The following is a 26,514-nucleotide window of genomic DNA, read 5'->3' on the forward strand; positions in this document are numbered from 1 at the left end:
TCCAGTGAATGTATACAGTCATTGAGCAGGACTTTGGTTTCTCTGCAGACCTCCGGGGTGACCCTGAGTGCCCGCTGGGGGGCGCTGCAGGACCAGCCCACACATGATTGGCTCCATTACGTCATGCTATAAATACCCGCTTTAATGGAAACGATCGTTATCGTCTCCTGACTGCAGTGCGCATGCTCGTTCCTGCTCCAGAGGCTTTGTTTACATAACAGCTGGATGAGGGACCGCGTGCGTCCCGCCGCGTGCCGCAGATCTCGCAGCAGCAGAGAGGTGTGGTGGTGGGTGTGTGCGCGCGTGCCCGCCGCCGCAGAGCCGCGTGCCTTTCTACACCTGCGGCGGTGAGGTGGGCGGTGCTAAGAGCCAAGGGCCGAAGGGGGGCGGAGCCGCTCGGACACGAGTATGTGACGTCAGCTGGCAGGTCGCAGAGAAACAAACATGGCGGCAGAATGGAGCGGGCAGCACGGGTACGCTCTGACCGTCATCGTCTGCCTGTGGAGCGCGGCCGGCGGGCGCGCGGAGACCGCGGCGGCCGCGGGCGGCGCCGGCGGCTGGACGCAGGTGCTCGGGATGCGGTTCGAGCGCAGCGACAAGCCGGCCAGCACCACTGAGGACGGCGTCATCCAGGTGACCGAGCACAGCTCCGTGCAGCTCCGCTTCTACGGGCTGCAGCTGCACGCGGGCGCCTGGACGCAGATCCGCTTCACGGAGGTGGCGGACAGCGGGGGCGGGGGGGAGGCGGAGGAGGACGAGGAGGAGGCGGCGGCCGCGGCCCGGGGGGGCAGCGGCATGATGGACGCGCAGGACCGGAGCTGCGCGGACTTCACCAAGGACATCGTGGTCGGGAGCTTCATGAACGTGAGCGGCCGCGGCACCACCGGGGTGCTGAGCGTGCTCGTCAAGCCGCTGCGCAAGAGCGAGGCGCAGAAGGAGTACGCGCTGTGCACGCCCAGCGGAGACGGCGGCAGGTGGGTGCTGCTGGGGGGCAGCGACGGCCGGGTGCTGGTCCTGGAGGAGAAGAAGTCGCTGCTGCCGCTGTGGCTGCAGGTCATCCTGATCTGCGGCCTGCTGGTTCTGTCCGGCATGTTCAGCGGGCTGAACCTGGGCCTGATGGCGCTGGACCCCATGGAGCTGCGCATCGTGCAGAGCTGCGGCACCGACAAGGAGAAGCGCTACGCGCGCAAGATCGAGCCCATCCGCAGCAAAGGGAACTACCTGCTGTGCTCGCTGCTGCTGGGCAACGTGCTGGTCAACACCACGCTCACCATCCTGCTGGACGACCTGATCGGGTCCGGGCTGGGCGCCGTGGTCGCCTCCACCATCGGCATCGTCATCTTCGGGGAGATCGTCCCGCAGGCGCTGTGCTCCCGCCACGGGCTGGCGGTGGGCGCCAACACCATCATGGTCACCAAGTTCTTCATGCTGCTGACCTTCCCGCTGTCCTTCCCCATCAGCAAGCTGCTGGACGTCCTGCTGGGCCAGGAGATCGGAACCGTGTACAACCGGGAGAAGCTGGTGGGGATGCTGAGGGTGACGGAGCCCTACAACGACCTGGACAAGGAGGAGCTCAACATGATCCAGGGCGCGCTGGAGCTGCGCTCCAAGACCGTGGAGGACGTCATGACGCCGCTGGCCAACTGCTTCATGATCCAGGCGGACGCCGTGCTGGACTTCAACACCATGTCCGAGATCATGGAGAGCGGCTACACCCGGATCCCGGTGTACGACGAGGAGAGGTCCAACATCGTGGACATCCTCTACGTCAAGGACCTGGCCTTCGTGGACCCGGACGACAGTACCAACCTGAAGACCATCACCAAGTTCTACAACCACCCGGTCCACTTTGTGTTCCACGACACCAAGCTGGACGCCATGTTGGAGGAGTTCAAGAAAGGTCAGTCTGCCGACACACCACCAACATACAATCATACAACCATCATACCACCAAACTACCATCATACCACCAAACTACCATCATACCACCAAACTACCATCATATAACCATCATACAACCATCATACCGACATACCACCAAACTACCATCATCATCTCACCATCATACCACCAAACTACCATGGTAACACCATCACACCACCAAACTACCATCATACCGCCAAACTACCATCATATAACCATCATACAACCATCATACCGACATACCACCAAACTACCATGGTAACACCATCATACAACCATCATACCACCAAACTACCATGGTAACACCATCATACAACCATCATACCACCAAACTACCATCATACCACCAAACTACCATCATACCACCAAACTACCATGGTAACACCACCACATGAATTATTGACGACTGGAACATGCAGAACATCTGCTGCTCCAACTGCAGCTTCCTGGAGTTGGCATTGGGCATCTGTGGCTTTGGCTACCCTGGTATGGCGGCAATCAACACTCGCAAGATAAATTCAAAAGAGCGGTCAAAGTGGACATGACTCAGCACTTTCCTGAAAGTTTGTCAGTCAGCGGTTCTGTGACGTCACAAATCAAGCTGCATTCACTGCACCTCAGAAATCAAAGCATCGAGCTGTAAAGCTGCGATTATAACAGAACAACGTCACTGCTGTGGACCAGCGGTGGTTCTGGTTCTAGTGGTTCTGTGTGTTCTGGGACCAGATCATTTAATATAAACATTTTCTCTTTAACTATTTCACAAAGCTCTTGTTTTCTTGACTTGTAAATTCTGAATGAGTGTTTTTATTTGTGAGCTTCGTACTGAGGTCAGTAGCATGACTCAGCGTTCCTCAGTGGGTTCCTGCTGACTCGCCGTGGTTATCCGGTGCCTCCGGCTTTCAGCGCGGTAAAGAGCAGCAGGACGGCGTCAGCGTTTGATTGGCTGCTTCAGTGATGGATGTAGTCTGACGGCTGCTGCAGACCACCCCCCACCCCCCACCCCGTCATTTCAATAATCTGTGGATCAGATGCTGACGGATCTGCAGATCACTGCAGGAAACCTCCACACCTGATGATGTCATCACAGGTGTGGAGGTTTGTTAATAACTGTTGTGTTTGTGAATTGTTGTGTAACGATGAGAAACTGTTCCAATCTGGTTCTTCTGTGACTCCTCTCTGGTTCTGGTTCCAATCTGGTTCCTCTGTGGTCCTTTTGTTCTTCTCTGGTTCCTCTCTGGTTCTGGTTCGTGTCTGGTTGTTCTCTGGTTCTGATTCTTCTCTAGTTCTGGTTCTTGTCCGGTTCTTCTCTGTCCGTTTCCTCCTGAAGTCTTCCAGCTGTTTCCAACATCAAATGTTCTGGATCTTCAGGACGGTTCTACGAGCTGTCTTGGTTCTGTTCACTTCTGGCTCATTGGGAATGATTAGAAGAACCTTTAGATCCTAAAAACCCAAACATCTATTTCCAACCTTAGAACGTCCGGTAACTTCGGCTTAGAAAGGTCACTCGTAGTTTTAGAACTCGGCACTCATGAACTCGCTCACTTTGACTTTTTAAAAATTCCTGCTCAGTTTTTAAGAACGACGGTTTGAGTTTGATGAAGTTCTACTTTGACCGTGATGACAGCGAAGGCATCATCGTTGGTGGTTCCTCTCAAACTTTGGATCAAACAGACGTTTGACTTTGTGCTGGTTTGGATCAGTTTGATCTTGGTCATAGTTTCTGAAAAATATGAATGAGCATTTGAGGATCTTTTAGATCTTTTAGATCCTCAAATGATCTTCAAAGCTTTTCCAGGAAGAACCGAGGATGAGTCACCACCTTCCTCCTGTGGTTCTCTGGCTTGATCGGAGGACAGTGTTGCCAGATTGGGCTGTTTCCGGTCGGCGAACGGCCCAATCTGGCAACACTGTCCTCTGATCATCAAACTGTAAATATTTAAGAAGAAAATATCCTAAATACTTGAACAACTATCAAGTGAAAAAAATTTCACAAGTATTTTTAATTTTTTTTCATTTTTTTTCTGTCTTTGCTTTCATTCTCAATTTACAGTTTCATTCATGTGGGGGGGCGGGGCTTTGAACCCATTGGCTACAGGCATGATTGACATCAAAGGTTGTGATGACATCATCAAAGGAGACACTTAAAAACCTCCACAGGTTTTGGTTCTGACTTTTCATGTTTTGACTGCTTCACTTCAGCGTTACACTTCGCCATCAGCTGGTTGTGGGCGTGGCCAGCCGCCCCGTGTTTTTTTACGATCTCCACTGAAGCAGGAAGTGTTTAAAAGATGCTGGTGAGGAGGAGGGGCCAACTTACTATTAGCAAAAGGTCTTAAAGCGTTGGGGGCCGAACACGTTCAAAAAAACGTCTTGAAAATGTCCGTTTTTCTTAGAGGGACCTCCGGTCACATGCAAGATGGCGCCGGAAACAATCTCAAGCCGGAAGCGGAAATTTTGCAACTTTAGGAAACACTTTCAAAAATGATACTTGAAAAACTTTTCAGAACTATCAGCTTTTAAACGTGAATAAACTGTGACTGACAGTTTAGTGTGAAAGTTGAGCTTCAAATGGGACAGAGAATTTTCATCGTTCTATTTCTGTAAAGTCAATATTAACAAGTGTTCACGTTAGCTACACCTGGTTACCTCTGGAGAAAAAGACGGAGAAATTCAGGTTTTTCTCTGTGACAAGAATGTGACAGAGAAAAATGGGAGAAAAAAGGTAATAAATAAATAAAGAGAAGAAACAGAAAACAAGCTTAAAACGCTTAAAAAGCTTAAACCGGCGGGTTCCAATTGAGAACTCCAGGCCAATAATTTTGGGCACAAATGTTGTTTTTTTGCGTCCGGCTCCAGCAGGGGAGGGACTTGGGGCTATTAATTTACGAGCGCCATATTTTTTCTCGTGGGCAGATTCTCTTGTTTTTATTTAAAAAACCCGAATCACTGACATGACTGCTCATGGGGAACTGTTTTGTCCTCCCCCGTTGGTGTGTAGAAATGGACTATTCCATCAACAGCAAGTTAGCTTCATATAAAGTAGATTTCCGTAACGTTTACATGTGATTTTACTTTTTAAATTCATATCAAAACATTTGAATTCTTGACAAAAGTGGACGAGTAAAGAAGTTATTGGATGGAAATGATTAATTCAAGCGCTGCAGAGGGCCCCCTGTGTTACTGCTCGCCTGGGGCCCCCAAACTGCTACGTCCGGCCCTGATCAGGATGACTTTCATCCCACAGACGTAGTTTCATCTTTTCTCTGCTTTCTGTCTTTTCTGCTGTTTTTCTGGCCCACATCACTCGCCTTCCTCCACCGTGCTTCACAGCTGGTTGAGGCGTCTAAAGCTGACGGACGTCAGACGTTTACCTGCTCGTTGGTTCAACCCTTTGAGGTGATGCTTCAGAGCGGATGTTTTCCTTCACCCAATGAACTTCTTCATTCTAATCTTCTCTCACCTGAGATCAAACGCATGGATGTGAGAGATGCTGCGTCAGCGTTTTCTCTGTTTCTGCGTCTCTGTGGAACATCAGAGAAAAGAAGAGAAACTTTCTGCTTTCGTTGAATCTAAAGTTTATTTTTTATCCTATTTTAGGACTTTTTTTTCCTTTTTTAGAAGAACCTGGGTTTGTTTTGTGTCCTTCAGGCGGCCGCAGGTTTCAGGTTTAGTTTTAAGGGCAGGGATGTATTTAAGCCCCCCCCCCCACCTCATTATCTCCCTTCTTTATCTCCTCTGGCAGCTCCTCCGTCTCGTCTTATTCCAAAGCTCTTAGCGCCGTCTGGGCCGTCAGAGCTGCTTCTGCCGCCGCCGCGTAAACCGTAGAATGAGATCCTCGGGGGAGGGGTTGTTTGCATTTGATTGGGGGAGTGGCTTCAGCAAAGCCACGCCCCCATCACAGCCAGCATGCCACTCCCCATGTGACCTTCAGGCGCTCTGGTCTTCCTCAGGTAAATCCCACCTGGCCATCGTCCAGAAGGTGAACAACGAGGGGGAGGGGGACCCGTTCTACGAGGTGCTGGGATTGGTCACTTTGGAGGACGTCATCGAGGAGATCATCAAGTCGGAGATCCTGGACGAGTCCGACCTGTACAGTGAGTCGGACCTGGAGTCTGTTTGCTCCAGAAAACACCAAAAACATCAACAGACAAATGTTTAATTTTAGAACATTGAATGTGATTTTTAAGAGAAAAGAAAAATAAACAACAACCAGGAGTTTGTTCGTCTCTGACAGAAGTCCTTAAATATGATTTGATTCATGATTTTGGAATAATTCTACTAAATATCAATTTAGTTTTTAAAAATGCAACTTAAAAACTAAATAAGTTCAATTAAATAGTTTTTACAAAACTTTTCTTAACTCAAAACAATCAGAAAAACTTTTTTCCTCTGAGATATCAGACATTTTTATTGTATTTTGTCAGTAAAAGTGTCATTTTGATATAAAACTTTATCAATAATAATTTTAAAAAATATGACAAAGTAAATATAAATAAATAAAACTAAAAAACCTTAAATAAATATGCATTAGAAAAAAACATCCTTAAAAATTGAGTAAAACAGAAAAAAATGGTAATACGTTAAATAAATAAAAAAAATCATAAAATATGAAAAAGTCTGGGATATGCTTCCTAAATGAGTATATAACATAATTGTAGAACAAAATGTTTCATTTTATTCAAGAAATCCTGAAAATAAATCTGTTTTTCACACTGTAGAAAACCCGCTAAGCCCCGCCCCTCTGTAGCTTCTGGTCTCACGGTCTTTGTGTTTCTTCAGCCGACAACAGAAACAAGAAGAAGGTCGACTCCAACAAGAACAAACGCGACTTCTCCGCCTTCAAACACGACGTCAAAGTGAAGATCTCCCCTCAGCTCATGCTGGCGGCGCACCGTTTCCTCGCCACAGGTGGGCGGGCATCGCCAGCGATCCTCAAAGTCAAAACTAGAGTAATCTGATTACTTTGTTTCCGTCAGAGGTGAACCTGTTCAGCCCGTTCCAGATCACAGAGAAGGTCCTGCTGAGGATCCTCCGACACCCAGAGGTCATCCAGGAGCTGAAGTTCAACGAGAACGACAAGCGCTCGCCGCAGCACTTCCTGTACCAGCGCAGCAAACCCGTCGATTACTTCGTCCTCATCCTGCAGGTGAGAGCGCCACGCCGCCGTCGGCTCATAAACGCTGATTATGAAGTCACCCGACAGAACTTCAGACCAACAGATGAGCTGAAGCTGTCGAAGCAGCTCAGAAATAATCCACGACAGATCAAATCTGTCACATCAAAGATGTTTTATGGCAGTAAGACTCCTCACTACATAATTTATCCCCTTTCCTCAGACAGACGTGTAACGTGGTAAATGTGGAGTCCACACGGAGGAGTTGATTGACACTGTTCTACAGCCAATCAGAACGCAGAAATAAAAAACATGCAAAAGAAGAACCACAATAAAGTGAAGGAACTCTTGTTTAATTTGGATTGGATTTTTGTATAAAGGCGGCCATCTTGGAAATGCTAGCTAGGATCTGATACAAAAGAATCAAAGATAAAACGTTTTCAGCCAAGTATTAAATTAAAACTATAAAAAGTGAATAATTTAGCTCAATAAGCTACTTTTATGTTGACATCTACAAAATTAGCATAGAAAGCTATCATGATGTGAACAGCAGCATTAACCCTTTCACGCCAAAGCTTCAGCTCCACTGTTCTTTGAGTTACTGCAACTCTTTAACAGACTCAACATAAACCAGCTGATTCTGATGTGGAGAAAAACGGTTCTGAATATCAGCCCAAAGCGGCTTTTCTCCCCTTCAGAATCAGTTATGTTAATCAGTCAAAGAGTTCCGACACTTCTGAGAGCGTGTGTTGTTTAAAGCCTCATTTCCTCGGTCCGGTCTTCTCCTGGACACTTTAGAACGGTCCGGCACATTCAAGCGAGCGTTTCCATTGAGGGTTGGACCATCAAGGTGCAGATCGCTGACGTCGCTGTGCGTCATAACGGTTCCAACATAACAGCGGTTCTCCGTATTCGCGGATTGGGCGTGTCTCCGGTCCCTAACCGCCGAAAATAAGGGGGGGTACTAAATGCTAAGAATTTGGATTCAGTTTGGATCTGGAGTCGGTAAAAGTGCTGGTCGGACGCTAACTGTTGTCTTAAAATCTTTCTGCCAATCACTGGATTCCACTGGGTGACGACAGAAGCTCCGCCCTAACAAGTCTGTCCCGTTTTTCTATGGACCTACAACCAACGGGAGACCAAAACTATCAGAACCAGTGCGGCCTAATGGGTCCGTTTATAATGGAAATGCTCAAAATACCGGACTGGTCCAGTCTGGACCGGTCCGAGGAAACAAGGCATAAATGTCAACGTCATCTATGGTGTGAAAGGGCAGCAAGGTTTGGGGTCAAATTAGCTTAAAAAAGAGTCAGAATGCAGATATAAAAAGCTAGCTAAACAAGCTACGTTATCCTAATATTGACATTATTAGCTTCATGAGCTAACGTGATGCTAACCACAAGGTTTGATGCCGAACTAACTCAAACAACGATAGGAATACCAAAATTAGCGAGCACAATGCTAATGGGAAAACTAGCTAAAGGGGTCGCCTCAAAATGCAGTAAATTAAAACATCTTAACATTTAAGAGACCTTAAGGACTAAAATCCCCCTGTTTGTGCTGAAACTTTCAAGGAGGATTATAAGAATTTGATCCATGTGATTCTGGATGAAACACAGTTTCCGTTTCTGAATCGACGACTAAAATCTCTGACTTTTTGTCTGTAACCACACCGGATCGATGTCTCTGACGTCATCTTTAGGGTTGGGATCGCTGAGAATGAAGCCTGAAGCGGGACGAGGGCATTGGCCGAAGAACAACCTTCCAGAAATGGATGTTTGGTGTGAAAAAGTACAGTAAACATTTACGCATCTGCCAATCAAACACAATGATGTACTAATCTGAGCACTAATGAATTCAAAGTAGCTCGTAGAAGAAAATAATCAATTAATCCTCCACAGTGAATAGAAATAGAAAACATAGAACTCATTTTCAGATTGTTTATATGTTTTTCTGGTGTAACGTCTGACTGGTAACCCTTCTGCTCTCCTTGGCTTGTTTACATTAAAAGTGGGGTCATCTGGACCCACTTTTTTTATCTTTGATTTTAGAGTTTCACTAATGTCCATGGCAGACAAAAAATCCTGTCCACCTTTGTCCACATTTGTCATGGAAGGAATCACACATCAATATGTGGGCGGAGTCATCTGGACCCCAAAGAGAGCCGAAGGGACATGAGAGTCGATGGGAAGTTGCTCCTTTCTGAAACCTGCCCCTAGTGGTCGTTTGAGGAAGTTCAAGTTTTGCTTCCTCTGAGTTGCTTCTAGACAGAAAGATGGCGACTTGGTTTTGACCAGAACAGATTTCTACACTTTTCGGTGAAACATTTTGGTCCAAATTGTTTTATTTTTAATATAAACTTGAATTGTTGTTTTATTCTCATCAGTTTCTTCTCTCTCTCTCCCCGTTGAATCCGATACGATCTTTACGGCTGTTGCTAGCTTGATGTTTTTCTAACTAAAACATGTTTTTGCGTCACTTTTCTTTCTAAACGTGCACAGAGTGGAGTCGAGGTTTTATTAACATTTGAAGATGTGCAAAACTTGTGGGAGGGTCCATGTTAGGCCACAGGAGCTGACCAATCAGGAAAGACTACAATCTTCGTTGAGGGGGCGGTCTGAACTGAAAACATAAAAAAGACAGAAATTACTTAAAGTCCTACTCCGACCATCTTCTGATCTGTTTTCAAAGTGGTCTTTTCATTACGATTATGAGGTTTTTAGCTGAAATAAATTTAAAAAACTGATTTGTTTTTTTTAGAACACAGTTTGTGCTCAGTTGTGGGTAGGGCTGCCACGACTGATCAATTAATTGACAACTAATTTAATAGTGGACTAGTCGTTAATTTTTATTATATGGAGTCAGAGTGCAGTAAAGTTGAAAGTTATAATGGCATTCTGCTAGCTTTTTTGACTATTTTGGGATTTATTAAAGTTTTTTATGCTATGTTGGAGTTTGGTTAATATTTCAGTTACATGTTAACTGTTTCGGGTAGCTTAAGCTTTTTTTTTTTTTTTTTGCTGTTTTGGAATTTAGTTAATATTTCCACTACATGCTAGCTGTTTGGACTAATCTGTGATTTTTTTTGTGACTATTTTGGAGTTTAGCTAGCTGTTTTGGCTAACTTTGGCTTTTAAATTTTTTAGGCTAATTTGCCATTTTTGGCTATCCGCCTCAGCGTTTTTAGCTATCAATTTCATCATCTTCAGCTACAGAGTGGGTCTTTAGTTTTTTCTAATTCTTTTTATATATTAATAAGAAAATAATCATAAAGAAAGAATTAAGAATTAATTATATTGCTTAAAACGACTTTAAATTTATTAGCAACATTATTTGTATTGAACTTCCTTAAAATGTTAATATGATTAATAAAATCCAGCAGATTTCTTCTGTGTCTGAAAGTGGGGGATGGGAGACCTCCAAGTAGGTCAAAGGTTAAAGGGGGGAGGGGGACCTCCAGGTAGGTCAAAGGTTAAAGGGGGGAGGGGATGATGATAAAAAGGTCTGAAAGTTGAGCTGTTTGGCTGAAGCTGCGTGTTTGGAGGCTGAACCACCATCACCTGAGGTGTAGATAAAGTGTCTGCAGACACAGAGAACGACACCCGAGCTCACCTGCTCCTGTTCCCCCTCCCCCCACCACCGCAGCAGGTGTGCAGCCCCGCCCCCGTCTCTGTGCGGATCTGTGACACCAATAAATTCTTCAACAGTTTTTCTACTATTTAAAGTATTCGGTGACGAACTTTTCAGCTCACCGTGAGAGGTTAAATTTTATTTATTTATTTATTTAAATTTGTTTCTCTGCATTTTTTTGTTAAATCTAGAGTCATAAAACAAAGTGATAACTAAAAACAAAACCGTCACGCTAAATGTTATGAAGGAATACGATTAGACAATGTTAAACACTTAGCAAGTTTTTACTTTTAATTTGCAAAAGTTGTGTGACTTGTTAATTTTTTTAGTGTTTTACAGCAAAATTAAATAAATTCCAGTTAATTTAAGAGTTTTTTTTTTAATAAAATTAAAAATGTCCATATTATTTTAATACTATTTTGCAGAAGTCTTTATTGAGATGAAACAGACACCAAACTTGGTGGGTTTGGAAAGAGAGAAATTTAGCATCTTTGTCATTTTATTATTCAATTACACAAATTTAATCTTGTTTAACAGTCAAATCTTTTAATATTGTCTAAATGTATTCACCTTTTCTTTAACTCTTTCCTTGTTTTTACCTGATTTGGGATTTCAAATAAACTTTGATGTATTTCACTTTTTTTTTTTTTACCACAGTAAGTCGTACTGTTGGATTTGGTATTTGTGTTTGGATGTTAGCACAGTCAAAGCTAAGGCTAAATCAGGAGTGTCAAACTATCACACAGGGAAAATCCAGGACACACCTGAGGTCGCGGGCCGAACACGATAAATATTTATGGAACACTCTAAAACTATGTTTTGGAAATTTTAAAAATGTACTTTTTAACATAATAAAAAGTCAGGAATATTATTCCAGAATAAATCAACTTAAACCTTAAATAACTTTCAACATTTTACTCTCCATAAAGATATATTGTTTCTAAATTATAAAAGTTAGAAATGAGCTCAAGATAACATCGGGTCATTAATAACAATAAAATGATCTGGAGGGCCGGATAGAATCACCTGGAGGGCCGGATCCGGCCCCCGGGCCTTGACTTTGACTCGTGATCTAGTGGTTAGTGAGGTGTGAGTACTGGCTCCTTACTGACCGCACACAAATTAAAAATCTATACGACATTCCTGCGTCTCCCTTACGCGTAGTAGAAGTCTTCACTACGACCTGTTGCCCGCAGCACGCCCATAGATAAACATGGGGCTTCACTGAGTGGTCTAAGATCTTAGATTGATCTGAGGTTTGACCATTTTTTACCACCGTAAAGGCGGCAGGGACGAAGGTTTTCACAGAGTTGGTTTTGTCAATGACATTCCTCCGACAGCGCGGTGGAGGGTTACTCCACGGCGTGGAGGCGAGGAGACACGATCCGTCCTCTGGAGCGCCGGTCTCATAATGTAATATTCATAGGATGTCGGAGTGATTGTGTGACCTGCTACAGGACACGGGTCTGTAATCTCAGGCTTTAACTGAAGGTCAGCAGGTTGCAAGGAGTCCTGGAGAGCCGGGATGGACGTTGAAGTCAAGTGTTCAGACGAGTTTACGTTAGAAGAGCGCCGTCTTCCAGACTTGGATCAACCTCCAGCAGATTTTAGCTCCACAAACCAAAGAGGAAGAAAAAAGAATGTCCTCTAATAGAGCCCTGCGGAACTCCACATCTAATCAGGTTCTATTCAGAGAATCTTTAGGAGTTTTCATCCTAACAGTAGTGAACTTTTTGAAATGAAATGGCCGCGTGGCTCCTCCCCCCGCCTCCTGCCCCGCCCCCCTCTCCACAGGAAGACGCGTCATCCTGACAGAAAATGTTCTGCTTGTGTTTTTCAGGGTCGGGTTGAGGTGGAGGCTGGAAACGAGAACATGAAATTTGAAACGGGAGCGTTCTCTTACTACGGAGTCATGGCTCTGAGCACGCCATCGCTGGGTGAGAAGACACACGGCCACGTGCACGCTCGCTGGCTTCCATGTTTGACTGTTGTAGAAGGTTGAGGTCGACTTTCTGCAGGAAAACTGTTTATTATTCTGGGATATGATTCCATACAGGGATCTAACATGGTAACCGAGCTTCTGATAGAGGTCCAGATGGACCAGAACCACCCTTCATTTGTGAACCAAGTGTTTGTGGACCTGCCGGTTAGAACTTCCAGGTATCAGATGTGCTTTTGAGGTGTTTAGGAGAAATTTTAGGAGATATTTTGAAGGTGTCTAACATCCATACAAACACGCAGCTGTGAGGCTCCGCCTTCGGCTGGCGAGGAGGTGATGACGGACGCTCGTCTCCTGTCAGCTCCTGGCTGGGTCTATTGAATGGAAATGGGAGTTTCTGGTTTGTAAAATAGAAACTTGTTTCAGCTCAGCTTCTTGATTGTAACAGCAGTTATTAGAAAACAGGAAATGACATCAGCAAACTGCTTCCTTTTTTCAAAATAAGCACGTTTTTGGACCAAAAGTCTCATCTGTGTCCAACAAGGTTATTTTTGAGCCAACGATTGAATAGATCAACCACGACTCCGTCTTAGTTCAGTTTTCGTCTTAACCCTTTAACACTGCAACTTTTCAACTGTTTATGCAATTAAAACATTTGCTTTGGCGGTATCTCTGGGCCCGGGGTGTCGAGCAGTAAATTTGATGCGTGTCAAAAGAGAGGCAGCAGACGTGCGAATCGAGATTTCTCTGTTCTGAGCTCTTCTTCTTCCCTTATTGGTGGCTGCTGACTCTGTGGAAAGACACATACTGCCCCCTACAGTCTGGGAGGGCATCCACACTCATCCCAGGGGGAGGGGCCTTCTGAACCTTGAGTTCTGGTGAATTCTGGCAAATGTTTAAAGGAGGAGAAGGTCGCATAAACATCAGTGTTTTCTAAGATCTGAAGTGTCAGAATGTTTGTGTTTATCATTTAGTTTGTGTTTTTCTAGGTTATTGTGTCAGAAAATGTAAAAAAAAATTAATTAGTTTTGATATTTTTATACCTTTCTTATTTTTTATTATTGCTCTCATCAGATGTTTTTCTGGTATAGAAAACAGAAACTCAAATCATTTTGTCTGAAATTGTTTTTAGTCAGAAATCCAGAAGAAGTGTTGTTAGTGCGTGCACACAGATACGTGCACACAGATACGTGCACACAGATACGTGCACACAGATACGTGCACACACAGATACGTGCACACACAGATACGTGCACACACAGATACGTGCACACACAGACACATGCACACAGACACATGCACACACAGACACATGCACCCAGATACGTGCACACACAGATACGTGCACACAGATATGTGCACACAGACACATGCACCCAGATGCGTGCACACACAGATACGTGCACACACAGACACATGCGAACTTAGGCACGTGCACGAACAGACGTGTGCACGTGATGCGATCCAGAACAGTCTTTCCAGCTGTTGCTCTTCTTTCTTTCTCTGTTTCCTGATTGGCCGAGCAGCTTCTGGACGTCTCTGACGTTCCTGAGGAGCCGCTCACAGCTGATCAGGTTGTTGTTTGGACACAGACGCCGGCGTACAAACGTTGTTTTGAAGTTCATGGTCGTCGCTGTTCATGAAATCAGTCAGTTCGGGGTTTTAAAACCGTATTTTGATTTTTCTTCTTCGGTGTCAAAGGTCGAATGTCCTCTGTCTGCTGCTTGATGAAAGTTTCATCATAGATGATGAATCTCTGAAAGGAGGAGGAGGAAGGCTCAGAGGACTATTGGCTGGAAGCTGTTCTCACCTGAAGCTGTGAGGTTCTGCTGAAGAAGACGACGCCGTTTTCTCCTCCTGTAACCCCTCCCCCCCGCAGTGTCAGGCGTTTGGCTCCTCCCACTCCTCCCTGCAGGAGGATGGAGAACGTTGTTCAGAAAGACCAGATGAAGCTCATTCTGAAGGATGTGGGCGTGGCCTTTTTCTGCTTTCCCATTTGTCGTCTTTTTCTAACTGTGGGGTCATGAACTCTGACCTTTGTGCGGCCTACACTTCTTGTTTCTGCTTCTTCCATGACCTCCTGGACGAGTCTTTGTGGGTTTTGTCTGTTGGAGCTCATGAAGGACTTTTATTCTGAAAGGATTACTGTGCAGGACATCCTGGCGCTCTTTGGCGGAGTGCTGCGTCAGTCGGCTGACGGTCAAACTGTCAGGACAAAAGCCGAGAGGCTTAGTCCAAATATGGAAGCTCTTAGTTGGTGTCCTTGAGAAGGTCTGCAGGTGAGCTGAGAGGAAGCAGCCGCTGCCTCACGCAGAACTTCCTGTTCATCAGAGTGAAGCACTCTGGGAAACGGCTGAGTTTGATGCTGGATCTTTATCTTTGTTCCTCCGAGCAAAAAAAGAGGGAACTTTTAAACAAAGTTTGCTGGACTTGTAGCTTTGAGTCGATCTCTGACGGAGTTTCCAGATTAGTTAACCGTTTCCCCTCCGGTGACCCGGCAGGCGGCTGAGCGGATTTGTGTGATCGCTGCCTAATCCGACCATTGAGATCTGCTCCTGAATCAAAGGGAAACGTTCAGACCAGGACAGGAGCAACGGCTGAAAACATAATTTAGTGTCAACATGAATTAAGAATGTTTCTGTTTCTCATAACAGGAGGATTAAGGCACAAATATTCTCAATTAACATAAAATGTTTTATTTTTAACCGATAAAGTTATCTTAAATAGATAAATTTAACAAAAATGTAAAAAGCATTTATTAAAGTGATGTGCTTACACCACAAGGTGGCGCCACATCCCAGCAAACAGAAAGTACTGGGCTTTACTACAAAGTATTTTAACTTTAGGTCATCTACATCGTTTGAAATAAAATAAAACGACTAATTCTCATGCAACACTCCTGCTTTTATTTTGAAGCTGAATCCGTCGTCAGGTTTGTTTTTCACAATAAAATCTGTTTTTATTACAGCAAAACATTTTCTTTGAGATTCAGCTGTCAAATGAATTTGCAGATCAACAGTTTTCTGCTGCAGGCTCCAGAAGAGCGCCTCCTGCTGGCTCGTAGACGCGTCCTGGCGAGTTCTTCTGTCTCTCCGATCATGCAGCTCTGACAGAAATGCTGTCCTGATTCTGCAGCATCATCAGAAAACGCGACTCAGCTGTTTGCCTGCAGTCGCTGTGATGACTCAGCAACATTCAGTGAAGTAACAGACAAAGCATAACAAGTTTCAGTAGTAGATCTGGACTGAAGGACATAAATAAAACAGGAAGATGATCAAAAACTGTAATGGAACTCAAAAAATAATAATTAAAAAACTATCTTTGATAGTGTGTGGGGGCCAGGCCAAATGTGGAGGGCCGGATTCGGCCCGTGGGCGTAGTTTGGGGACCCCTGCTTTAGACGTATTCTGAAAAGAATTCTTAGCGTCTTTTTTCTTCTGTCTTCTCCTCTCGTCTGACGGAGACCCACAAACCCAAACCAGCGAGGAGACTCGTCTGTCCTGACCTCAGGTCTTCATTCTGTTTGACTGATCTTCATCAGGATCCTCGCTGCTCTTAGGCTGGTTAGCTCATGTTTGAAGGAGGTGGAGGTGGTTGGGATGGTGGGACTCTCTAAACCAGGGGTCCCCAAACTACAGCCAGCGGACCGGACCCGGCCCTCCTCCACGTTTTCCTGCCCCTCAAACTGTTTTGGCTAAATTAGATATTTTTACAGTTTTTTAGGCTAATTTGGCATCTAGCTAATATTTCAGCTAAAAGCTAGCTCTTTCAGCTAATTTAGGCTTTTTCAGTTTTTCAGGCTAATTTGGAGTTTAGCTCATATTTTAGCTTTATGCTAGCTGTTTTGGCTAGATAGACATTTTTGCAGTTTTTTAGACTAATTTGGCATTTCGCTAATATTTCAGTTTATATGCTAGCAGTTTCAGCTAATTTAGGCTTTTTTCAGTTTTTAGGCTAATTTGGAGTTTAGCTAATAATTTAGCTGAATGCTAGCAGTTTTGGCTAAATTAGAGATTTTCCAGTTTTTTAGGCTAATTTGGCATTTAGCTAATATTTCAGCTAAAAGCTAGCTCTTTCAGCTAATTTAGGCTTTTTCAGTTTTTCAGGCTAATTTGGAGTTTAGCTAATATTTTAGCTTTATGCCAGCTTTTTTGTGTAGATAGACATTTTTGCAGTGGCATTTAGCTAATGTTTCAGCATATATGCTAGCTGTTTCAGCTAATTTAGGCTTTTTCAGTTTTTAGACTATTTTAAAGTTTAGCTAATATTTCAGCTACTTGCAAGAGGTTGTGGCTAATTTAGAATTTTTTGATTTTTTTTCAGCTCATTTGGCCCTCAGCTAATATTGAAACTATCTATCAGTTTCAGTGTTTTTAACTATCAATTGAAGCATCTTCAGCTAATTATCTATTGCAGGTAATGCTATATATCTAGTTTTAGTATTATTTTTTCAGAGAAGATTACAGAAATGAATTATTTAAAATGTGTCTGTGTGGCTTTCTGGAAAACCATAAATGTTTACCTTTAGGCTGTGATTGTTTCACTTTTTCTGTTCGCCTACAAACCGACCTCCACCCAAAATCAGAGAAGAAAACAGTTGTGTGGCCCTCACAAGAACAAGTTTGGGGACCCCTGCTCTAAACCCTCTCTGTGTGGAGGACCAAACTCAACCAAACCTAGATTGTTGAGCGGACCCCCCATATCTAAAGACCCCCAGTGACCTGCTGCACTGCTCCTTCTAATGAAAGGGTTGTTGTTTTCTATGTCAATTTGATTGATCTCTAATCAGTTCAGATTTACTGGCTCATTAATTTGTGTATTTTTTTAACTAAACGTTCTGACTGTTTGAATCTTTCAGCTTCTTTGGTGACAACAAGAAAATCAAAAGTATTTTGGTTAAAATCTTTCCTTTTGCTGCTTTTATGAAGACGTTTGTGTCTCTGGCGAAAAAATATCGACTGTATCTGAGAACTGGACTGAGTGAGTGGGACCTCCCCCCTCCATAAAATATGGTTTATTCCATGGCCGACCAATTGAAGCCGATTCAGACACCATTTTTTTGCAATACGGAGTCATCGTTTCTATGGTAACATCTCATCAATCAGGAGTGAGCTTGTGGAAAGGCCACGCCCCCACCACTTGACAACATCTGTCAAACGGTTTGACTGTTTGTTAAGGAGACCTTCTTCTTTTATATGAGGCATCTGATCTGATGTCAGGGGGAGGAGTCACTTGGTTACACTCGGTCCAGTTATCATATACAGTCAATGATACAAATAGAGCCACCTGGAACCTCTGGTTCAAGAAAACATAAATGAAAAGGAGATCAACAATAATCAGCTGACTTGTTTTTGCCCCTCCCTCTCTCAGCCGTCACCCCCCCTCTGTCCCCGTCAGTGACGTCCCCCCCTCCACGACGCCTCTCTCTTAAGAGGTTTTCTCTTTTCTCTCGTTTCCCAGGTAAATAAACTCTCACATAGGTGAGAGGACGGGGGGGCGGGGTCTTTATTTTATTATGGTTTATTTTTCTCCTTCATTTTCTTTTCAATCATCTAAAAGTCCTAATCCAGCGAGTCCCACGTTTACACGAAAACAGACATTTCTGATCTGATCTGGGATTTTCACCCATAAGTGACCGTACCTGTCAGAAAATGAACACAAAAATTAACAAAAGAGTTTGTTTTATCTGCAAATTTTACAATTAAATTAACTATTAACCAATTCAAATATAGATCTAAATCAAAGTACACGACTCTTGGCTGTTAGCTAAGTACAGTCACAGTCAAATCCTTTAAACCTGATGACTTTAATCACAAAGAAATTATTATAAAAAATAGATCTTTGAAATTCAAATTTTAAATGTTAAAATTAAAAATAAGAATATATAATTATTTTTGCTTTTATGAGGAAAAATCAAAGTGATCTTGTCATCCTGATAGACTTTAATGACTAAATTAAGCTTAACCCTTTGACACCGGACCTTATTCCACCTGCTGGAACTCTTCAACCGTTTGTGCAATTTACGTAATTCTGACAAATTCTGACGCAGAAAAAAGTGTGGCATAGCGGCGCAAAGCTACTTCTCTCCATCAGAATTAGCTTGTTTACGTTAAATGCACAAACATTTTGCTACTGTAAAGACTAACATATTTGATTTCGTAAGAATCTTGTACGTTAATTCCATAAATGGTTGAAGAGTCGACAGAACATCAAAGCTGGAACTAAAGCTCCGATGTTAAAGGATCAAAGAAAAAAAACATTTTTTTAAAAGTGAAATGACCTCACTAAAAAAGAAAATACCTTTTTAGCTAGCAGTGCGATCTACATGACTAAGTTATAGGCCGCCCCCTGCTGTCTGTCCTGTGAACTGCAGTGTAAGAGAACTTGCTGGATGGGACTGTGCTGATGACAGCGCCCTGTTCTTTCTGACCCTCACAACTAACTCCTCGTTTAACCACTGATCCACGGTCAGATGCTTCTCGCCGGTCTTTCCCTGGAGAAGGACGCGGTGGATCTGAGCCAGGTCTCTGGTTAACTGAATAGTTCCACATTTTACTGAATGTGCTCTTTTGGCCTCTAGAGAATGAAATGAGGACCCTGAAGGCATCGCGATGTGCATGTGTGACTTGTCTTTTAGCTTTCCTTACCTGACCCAACCTGGACTTGGGACTGGAAACCAGAAACGACAGAGAGCGCCCCCATGTGCTGCAGTAACTTACAGCACCTGGTTGTCCCAAGCAAGGACTACCCAGACCCTCTTATCAAGATCGGGCGGGTACATGGCGGTGGGACCAAATCTACCAACATGGAGTCTATTTTTATTTTTGTGTGCCAATAAAAATCTGTGCCCTCTTAGTCACATCATTTATGTGAGGATAGTTTTGCAGAAAAAGCTTTAGTCACAGCTCTTCTTACGAGTGGATATGGGCGTCCACAGGTGCATACGCAGGTGACTCGCAGGAAATATCAAGATCGTAGGCCGCTCAGAGAACCATAGAGAGGACATGTTCATGTTCATCAATGGGCATGCTGCGGGCAACAGTGGTGGTGAACACTAATACAACATGTAAGGGTCAGTAAGGGGAAGAAGGTGAGGTGGAGGAGCGTCGCACAGATTTTCCTTTTTTTTTAAACTCCGCCCACAAATCCTGCAGACTGTACACGGAGCTCGTTAGTCCATATGAGTCTCAAGAGAACTAAGACACACCTGTATTCCCCTTAACTTCTCTTTGACCCTCCACGACCCCAAAAACCGGACAGGTCAGCCTCCCAAACAGGTGCATGTGCAGCAAAATGAGAAACAGAAGAGTGGAAGACACACGGGGGTCATGCACGCCCAAAAGAGGAGAAGAAGAAGAAGAACGCCTAATTCAAAGCGAAGATGTAGAAGAACTCTGCAGAGCTGCTTCAGACCAGCTCACACGCAGGAGGAGAAGGTTGCATCATTGATGTCAAAGCTTTGGAGAATCTGTAGAGCGAGTGATCGTGTCTGCGATCAGAGAGATGACTGAAACAAACAGTTTGAAGCTACACGTGGTGAAGTGTGATACGACTTTTCTAGTGTCCGTCCCTCAGACTGTCACTATTCAGACACCGCAAAGGAATTTAACACGTTTAGTGTTAAACTAGAAATGACTTAAGGGGGGTTTGAGAGACCTTCAAGATCTGTTTTCTATTGAGAAACTCCAAGTGAGTGTCCGGTGAGGTCCCACAGCGGTTGTGAGGAATCGATTCTGTCCCACATGGAGTTCTGACCGTCAGAACCTCGTCTGCCATTAAACATTTATAATATGTTGTTACTGTTTTTTATATGTAAGTGTTAGGATTGGCATGCTAATGCTAGAATTGGTGTGCTAAAGCTAGCTCTAAAACAGTAGAGCTACTATTAGTGTGCTAATGCTAACATTAGCTTCCTAATGTTAGCATTGGCGTGATAATGCTAGCATTGGCGTGTTATTTCTAGCATTTTACGTGCTAACGCTAGCTTTAGCACATTAATGCCTACATTAGTGTGCTAATGCAAGCATTGACTTGCTAAAGATTAGCATGCTAATGATAGCATTGACGTGCTAACACTAGCATTGGCGTGCTAATGCTCGCATTGGTGTGCTAAAGCTAACTTTAAAACAGTAGTGCTACCATTAGTGTCCTAATGCTAACATTAGCTTGCTAATGTTAGCATTGGCATGATAAAAATTAGTATGCTAATGCTAGCATTGGCGTGCTAACTCTAGGTTTAGCACAATAATGCTTACATTAGTGTGCTAATGCTAGCATTGGTGTGATATTGCTAACATTGGCATACTAATACTAGCATTGGCGTGTTAAAGATTAGCATACTAATGCTAGCTTTACTGTGCTAATGCTAGCATTGACATGCTAAAGTTAACTTTAGCACAGTAGTTCGTGCATTAGTGTGCTAATGTTAGCATTGACATTGTAAAGATTAGCATTCGAATGCTAGCATTGATGCTATTGCTGGGATTATTATGCTAGTGCTAGGATTGGCGTGGTAATATTAGCTTTAGCACAGTGTGCTAATGCTAGCATTTTATGTGCTAACGCTAGCTTTAGCACATTAATGCCTACAGTAGTGTGCTAATGCAAGCATTGGCTTGCTAAAGATTAGCATGCTAATGATAGCATTGACGTGCTAACACTAGCATTGGCGTGCTAATGCTCGCATTGGCGTGCTATCGCTAGCTGTAGTACAGTAATGCTTACATTATTGTGCTAATGCTAGCATTGGTTTGCTAACGCTAGCATTAGCACAGTATTGCTAATATTAGCATGCTAAAATTAGCATGCTAATATTAGCATGGAAAAATTAGCATGCTACCACTGATCCTCCAAAATATCTCTTTTCGTAGGGTTTCTGTAGCACAGCAGTGTAGAGGGATTCTGTTTAGATTGTTAAGACTTTTCTTTGTTTTTTAAAGGAGATTTTACATTTGAAGTGCTTCAAAGACCAAAATAACAGTTTCTATTTACATAAATTTGTCTTAAGACTTTAAATCATGTGCATGTAGAAGTCAGTCACTCTGTTTTGTCTCCGTGTAGCCGCAGGATGTTTTGTCGTCTTTAGTTTTGACCTCAAAGGTCAAGTAGACCAGGTCAACATGAACCTGACCGGAAAAGTTCTGGTTCCGTCCACATGTGAAAGTCCACAATGATAAAACCCAGCGAACCAGCATATTTCCTAGAAATGGTGAACTATTCCTTCAGGCCAAAGCCTTCTCCTTCACCTGCCCCCGTGATGTCCCCCCGTTCATCACGGACACCCCCCACCCCTCCAGACGGAAAAACCGTGACATCTCTTCATTCAGAGGTCCATCCTGTGAGGATGGATGGTGCTGCTGCAGCCATGAGAAGCTCCAGACGGCCTCATCGCATGGCAGACCATGTCTGCACCATCAGCTGCTCGTGTGACGCTGATGCTTTGTGTGTTTGTGTTGCCGTGTCTTCATCACTCTTCTCTCGACATCTGCACTCTCCCTGTTTTGTTTCTCTCATCTGGTTTAGTATGAACGCTCGTTTTCCTGTTGGTGTTTTTCTGACTTTACTCTCTTGCTGATCCTCAGAGTTTCGTTCTCCGTCACACGGTGGGAACCTGAACCGCTCGGCCTCTCTGAGCTGCACTGAGCGCGCTCAGGAGAGCGGCTCCGTCAGCGGGAGCCAGCCCCAGATACCAGGAACCCCCTTCCAGTACATCCCGGACTTCAGCGTTCGAGCCCTCACGGACCTTCAGTATGTGAAGGTACCTGCATTCGAGAAACGGACCCTGGAGCAGATTCAGAACATTTCCTGTCTTTACCTGATGAGTGAAACACACAAATACTTTAGTTAATAGTTATTGATTCTTCTTTTTGTCATTTTAAAAAAGCGTATAATGTCTCAAAATGTTAAAATGAAATTATTAAATGTATTCACTTGCTGCCTTACCTGGATTGTCAAATATATTTCTGGGTCACGTTCTTCTGGAAGTTTCTTCTTGTTAGGGGAAGATTTTCTTCTAACAGGTACCTAAACCCATACTGATTACAGCCATTACACAGAAAACACTTTAATTGCCATACCAGGATTCTCTTAAGTCTTTCAAAGTAAACTATATCCATATATAAGATCATATATTACCTTAAAACCAAATTATTTATGAAATATTAGTTGTTTTTGTGAAGTCTTTTTATACCAAGAAGTAGTACCTCTCGATCTCTGAGGCTCCGCCTCCCTGCTGCTCCTTAAGGATGACATCATCTTAGAGCCACCATCGTCAGCGTGTCATCTGCTAAAAAACATCCAATTTTTTTTTTAATTGATGAGCACATAGTGCAACCTGGACTTTTATTTTTATCAAAAATATTTGGTCAAAAATTGTAGACAACACCAGATGAATATTTCGTAATTTACTGGAATGAGGAGAACATTGATCTGATGAGCACTGGCTGTGAATGTTTCTGTTCTCTTTGAAGCATCAATGATATCTGTATCAACAATCCTTTTCACATGCTCCTTTCTGCCCATTTTGTTGTTTGCATTTTATACACGAAAATAGTCTGCTCCCTTTCTCCACCAGGAAATAGTCTGCTCCCTTTCTCCACCAGGAAATAGTCTGATCCCTTCTCTCCACCAGGAAATAGTCTGCTCCCTTTCTCCACCAGGAAATAGTCTGATCCTTTTTTCCACTTGGAAATATTGTGCTCCCTTCCTCCACCAGGAAATAGTCTGATCCCTTTCTCCACCAGGAAATAGTCTGATCCCTTCTCTCCACCAGGAAATAGTCTGGTCCCTTTCTCCACCAGGAAATAGTCTGCTCCCTTTCTCCACCAGGAAATAGTCTGATCCTTTTTTCCACTTGGAAATATTGTGCTCCCTTCCTCCACCAGGAAATAGTCTGATCCCTTCTCTCCACCAGGAAATAGTCTGCTCCCTTTCTCCACCAGGAAATAGTCTGCTCCCTTTCTCCACCAGGAAATAGTCTGATCCCTTTCTCCACCAGGAAATAGTCTGATCCCTTTCTCCACCAGGAAATAGTCTGATCCCTTTTTCCACCAGGAAATAGTCCGATCCCTTTTTCCACTTGGAAACACTGTGCTCCCTTCTCTCCACCAGGAAATAGTCTGATCCCTTTTTCCACCAGGAAATAGTCTTCTCCTCTTCTCCAGCTGCCGTCTATGACTGTGCACAATGTCGGGGTGAGGGTTGCGAAGCTTGCTGATCACCGCTAGCTTCACAGAGATAGTGTTTGTGTTAGCTTAGAGGGTGGAGCAGACTCTTTCTGGAGGGGGCGGTTCTCAATTTGTGATGTAAGCATGTGAAGACCCTCTTGTTTTTGTGGGAGGGGCTGCTGTCGAGAGCGCAGGTTTTTAGAGGAAACCTCAGAAATGCGTGAACGGAGCAAAATACCACTTTGGAGAATGAATAGTATGGAACACTTAAAGGCTCGAGAAGTAGATTTTTCATGGCATGGCCCCTTTAAAATATTCTGTACAGAAGACATGGCACGGTGTAGGTATATTAACACACTCAGCAACCAATCAGGACACAGAACACAATGCACTGTAAAAAAAAGCAAAAAATCTGCGAAACAACAAGACCAGGAGATGTGAACAATCGTATCATAGTGAGGGATCTCTGTCCTGGTCCTCATTAAAACACGATTATCACAAGATTGTTTCACTGGTATCATTCAGACTGAACTGAAATACAGAAATCGTGATTCTGAATAAATCAAAAAAAATAAAGTTATATTTATTATTAGAAGTATGGTTATCTTTTGTTTGACTGTCATTGTATTTTCTGTGTGGTACCTGATGGACGACATGATTCTTTGTTCATCAGATGAATTTGACTATCAAAAACATTAGAGCTTCATCAGCGTAGAGGTTTATTTTCATGATCATTTTACTTATTTCAGTTATTTCCTAAACTTTTACCATTACAAAGACGTGAGTTTGTTCTGCTGTTCGTGCTGCGCTAATGCTCAGACTGTTCGCTTGTCTCCGCCCCCTTCAGGTCACACGGGCTCACTACCAGAATGGCCTCCTGGCGTCCAGACTGGACAGCATGCCTCAGTCTCCGGAGGGCAGCCGCGCACGGCTGGACACGTCCCTCTCTCTGCCTCCCATCACGCCACCCGGGATGAGCACGCCGCTGCCTCTGGCCACGCCCCCTGTGAAGCACCAGTCGTCCAATCCACAGCCGACGCCACCAAACAGTCGCTCCACCCAAACCTCAACAAGCCGCTCGCCGAGCCAGCCCCAAGCCACGCCCCTTTCCAGCAACCACACTCCCCTCTCCCAGACCTCCCCCTCCTTGGCAAAGCCGGCGTCTTCTACGCCCAGCCCCACCCTAACCATCTCTAAGCTGTCCCCGCCCTTCGAGGGCCCGGACAGCGCGGCGGGAGAGACCACCACTCTGCTCAGTGAGCAGCAGAACTGTATTGGCCCCCGCCAGCCTAGCTACACCCAACCACACCAACATGTCCACACCATCAGCCACGCCCACACTGAAAGTACCATCTAACCAAACCTTTCCTGTGAAATCCCACATTTTCCTGAGGGACGCGGAGGATCAGAGACCACACCCCAGTCTGTCCTGCATGCTCCCCAACCAACACGACCACGAACGCGACGATAGGAGCTGACGCAAAGGGAAAACTCCGCCCACACATGGTGGAGCCTTTGAAAATGGCTCCTCCTCTTTTTCAAAAACACTGAGCTGAATGGAATTCAGTTTATGTGCTCAAGCTACAATATAAACATTTTCAATTCGAACAAAACAACAAAAATCCCTTTTGAAAAACAGAAGTGCTGCCCTCTGTGGTCGTATGCAGTACTGCATCCTGCATGTTTAGCATTAATCTACTTTTCACCGTGTGAAATTTACATGTAAAACTGTTCCTGCTAGAAATGTGCATTTGGAAAACAAGAATAATGCAACCTCGTTTTTACCTTAAGAGACACCAGAAGAATTTAGCTGAAATACGATTTCTACGTTTAAGCAACAAATGCATTTGGAGGAAACGCATCAAAACCACAGCAGGAACAAAACAATCCTATTCATTATTTAAATGATGTGACTTTTACAGGGAAAACAGTTTTACAGCCAACTGTTGGAAACGTTTTAGACTTCTTTTTTTTGTCTTCTGTTTGTTTTTTTCTTCTTTTATCCAAAGAGCGAAACTTCCAAAGTTACAAAGTAAACCACAATGGTTTTATTTACTGTAAGATGCGTTCAGGTAGGTCTCTTTTGTCAGAGATTGTGTGCTCTTTGGAAATGAGGCCTCACAGTTGGGCACATTCACAAACCAGCAATCGGACCAGACTCACTGTGGCTTCAGGAAGTGGAACCAAACGCATCGCTGGAACCGCAGGCTGGTGAGCCCACTTCAGTCCAAACTGCAAAACACCGTTTTCAAACGTCAGGAAACCTTTCAGCCTCATTTCCACTGAGCAGTCCGGGACGCTCCGGCATTTTTGAGCATTTCCATTGTTAAATGGACCCATTAAACCACCTGTCCAAGTCGAGGCCCGGGGGCCGGATCCGGCCCTCCGGGTGATTCTATCCGGCCCTCCAGATCATTTTATTTTAGTGTTATTAATGACCCAATGTTATCTTGGGCTTATTTTTAACTTTTATAATTTTGACAAAATATGTTTTTTTATGTTGAGTAAAATTTTGGAAGTTATTTAAGGTTTAAGTTGATTTATTCTGGAATAATATTCCTGCCTTTTTATTATTCATAATTATGTTAAAAATTTACGGTTTTAAAGTTTTAAAAGTTTGAATTCTGATAGCTTTTTTGACTATTTTGACATTTACTACAATTTTTTAGGCTATTCTGAAGTTTAGCTAATATTTCAGCTACATGCTAGCTGATTTGACTAACCTAAGTTTTTTATTTATT

At 43.9% G+C, this 26,514-nt stretch overlaps 1 protein-coding gene across 2 annotated transcripts; it reads left to right on the forward strand.

Moving 5' to 3' along the window:
* Positions 1 to 54: 54 nt before the first annotated feature.
* Positions 55 to 26,167, forward strand: LOC112163432 (metal transporter CNNM4). Of its 2 annotated transcripts, XM_024299813.2 has the most exons (8): positions 55 to 1,900; positions 5,877 to 6,020; positions 6,706 to 6,834; positions 6,903 to 7,072; positions 12,510 to 12,606; positions 17,979 to 18,068; positions 22,190 to 22,365; positions 24,621 to 26,167. In XM_024299813.2, exons 1-8 carry the CDS (start codon positions 445 to 447, stop codon positions 25,128 to 25,130), a joined length of 2,772 nt encoding a protein of 923 aa, XP_024155581.1. In that variant the 5' UTR covers positions 55 to 444; the 3' UTR covers positions 25,131 to 26,167. The 2 variants fall into 2 exon arrangements, with proteins under 2 accessions (XP_024155581.1, XP_024155582.1); XM_024299814.2 differs by lacking the exon at positions 17,979 to 18,068 and having other exon boundaries at positions 57 to 1,900.
* Positions 26,168 to 26,514: the final 347 nt, after the last annotated feature.

This window comes from Oryzias melastigma, linkage group LG12 (assembly GCF_002922805.2).
Source record: "Oryzias melastigma strain HK-1 linkage group LG12, ASM292280v2, whole genome shotgun sequence".
Lineage (NCBI taxonomy): Eukaryota > Metazoa > Chordata > Actinopteri > Beloniformes > Adrianichthyidae > Oryzias > Oryzias melastigma.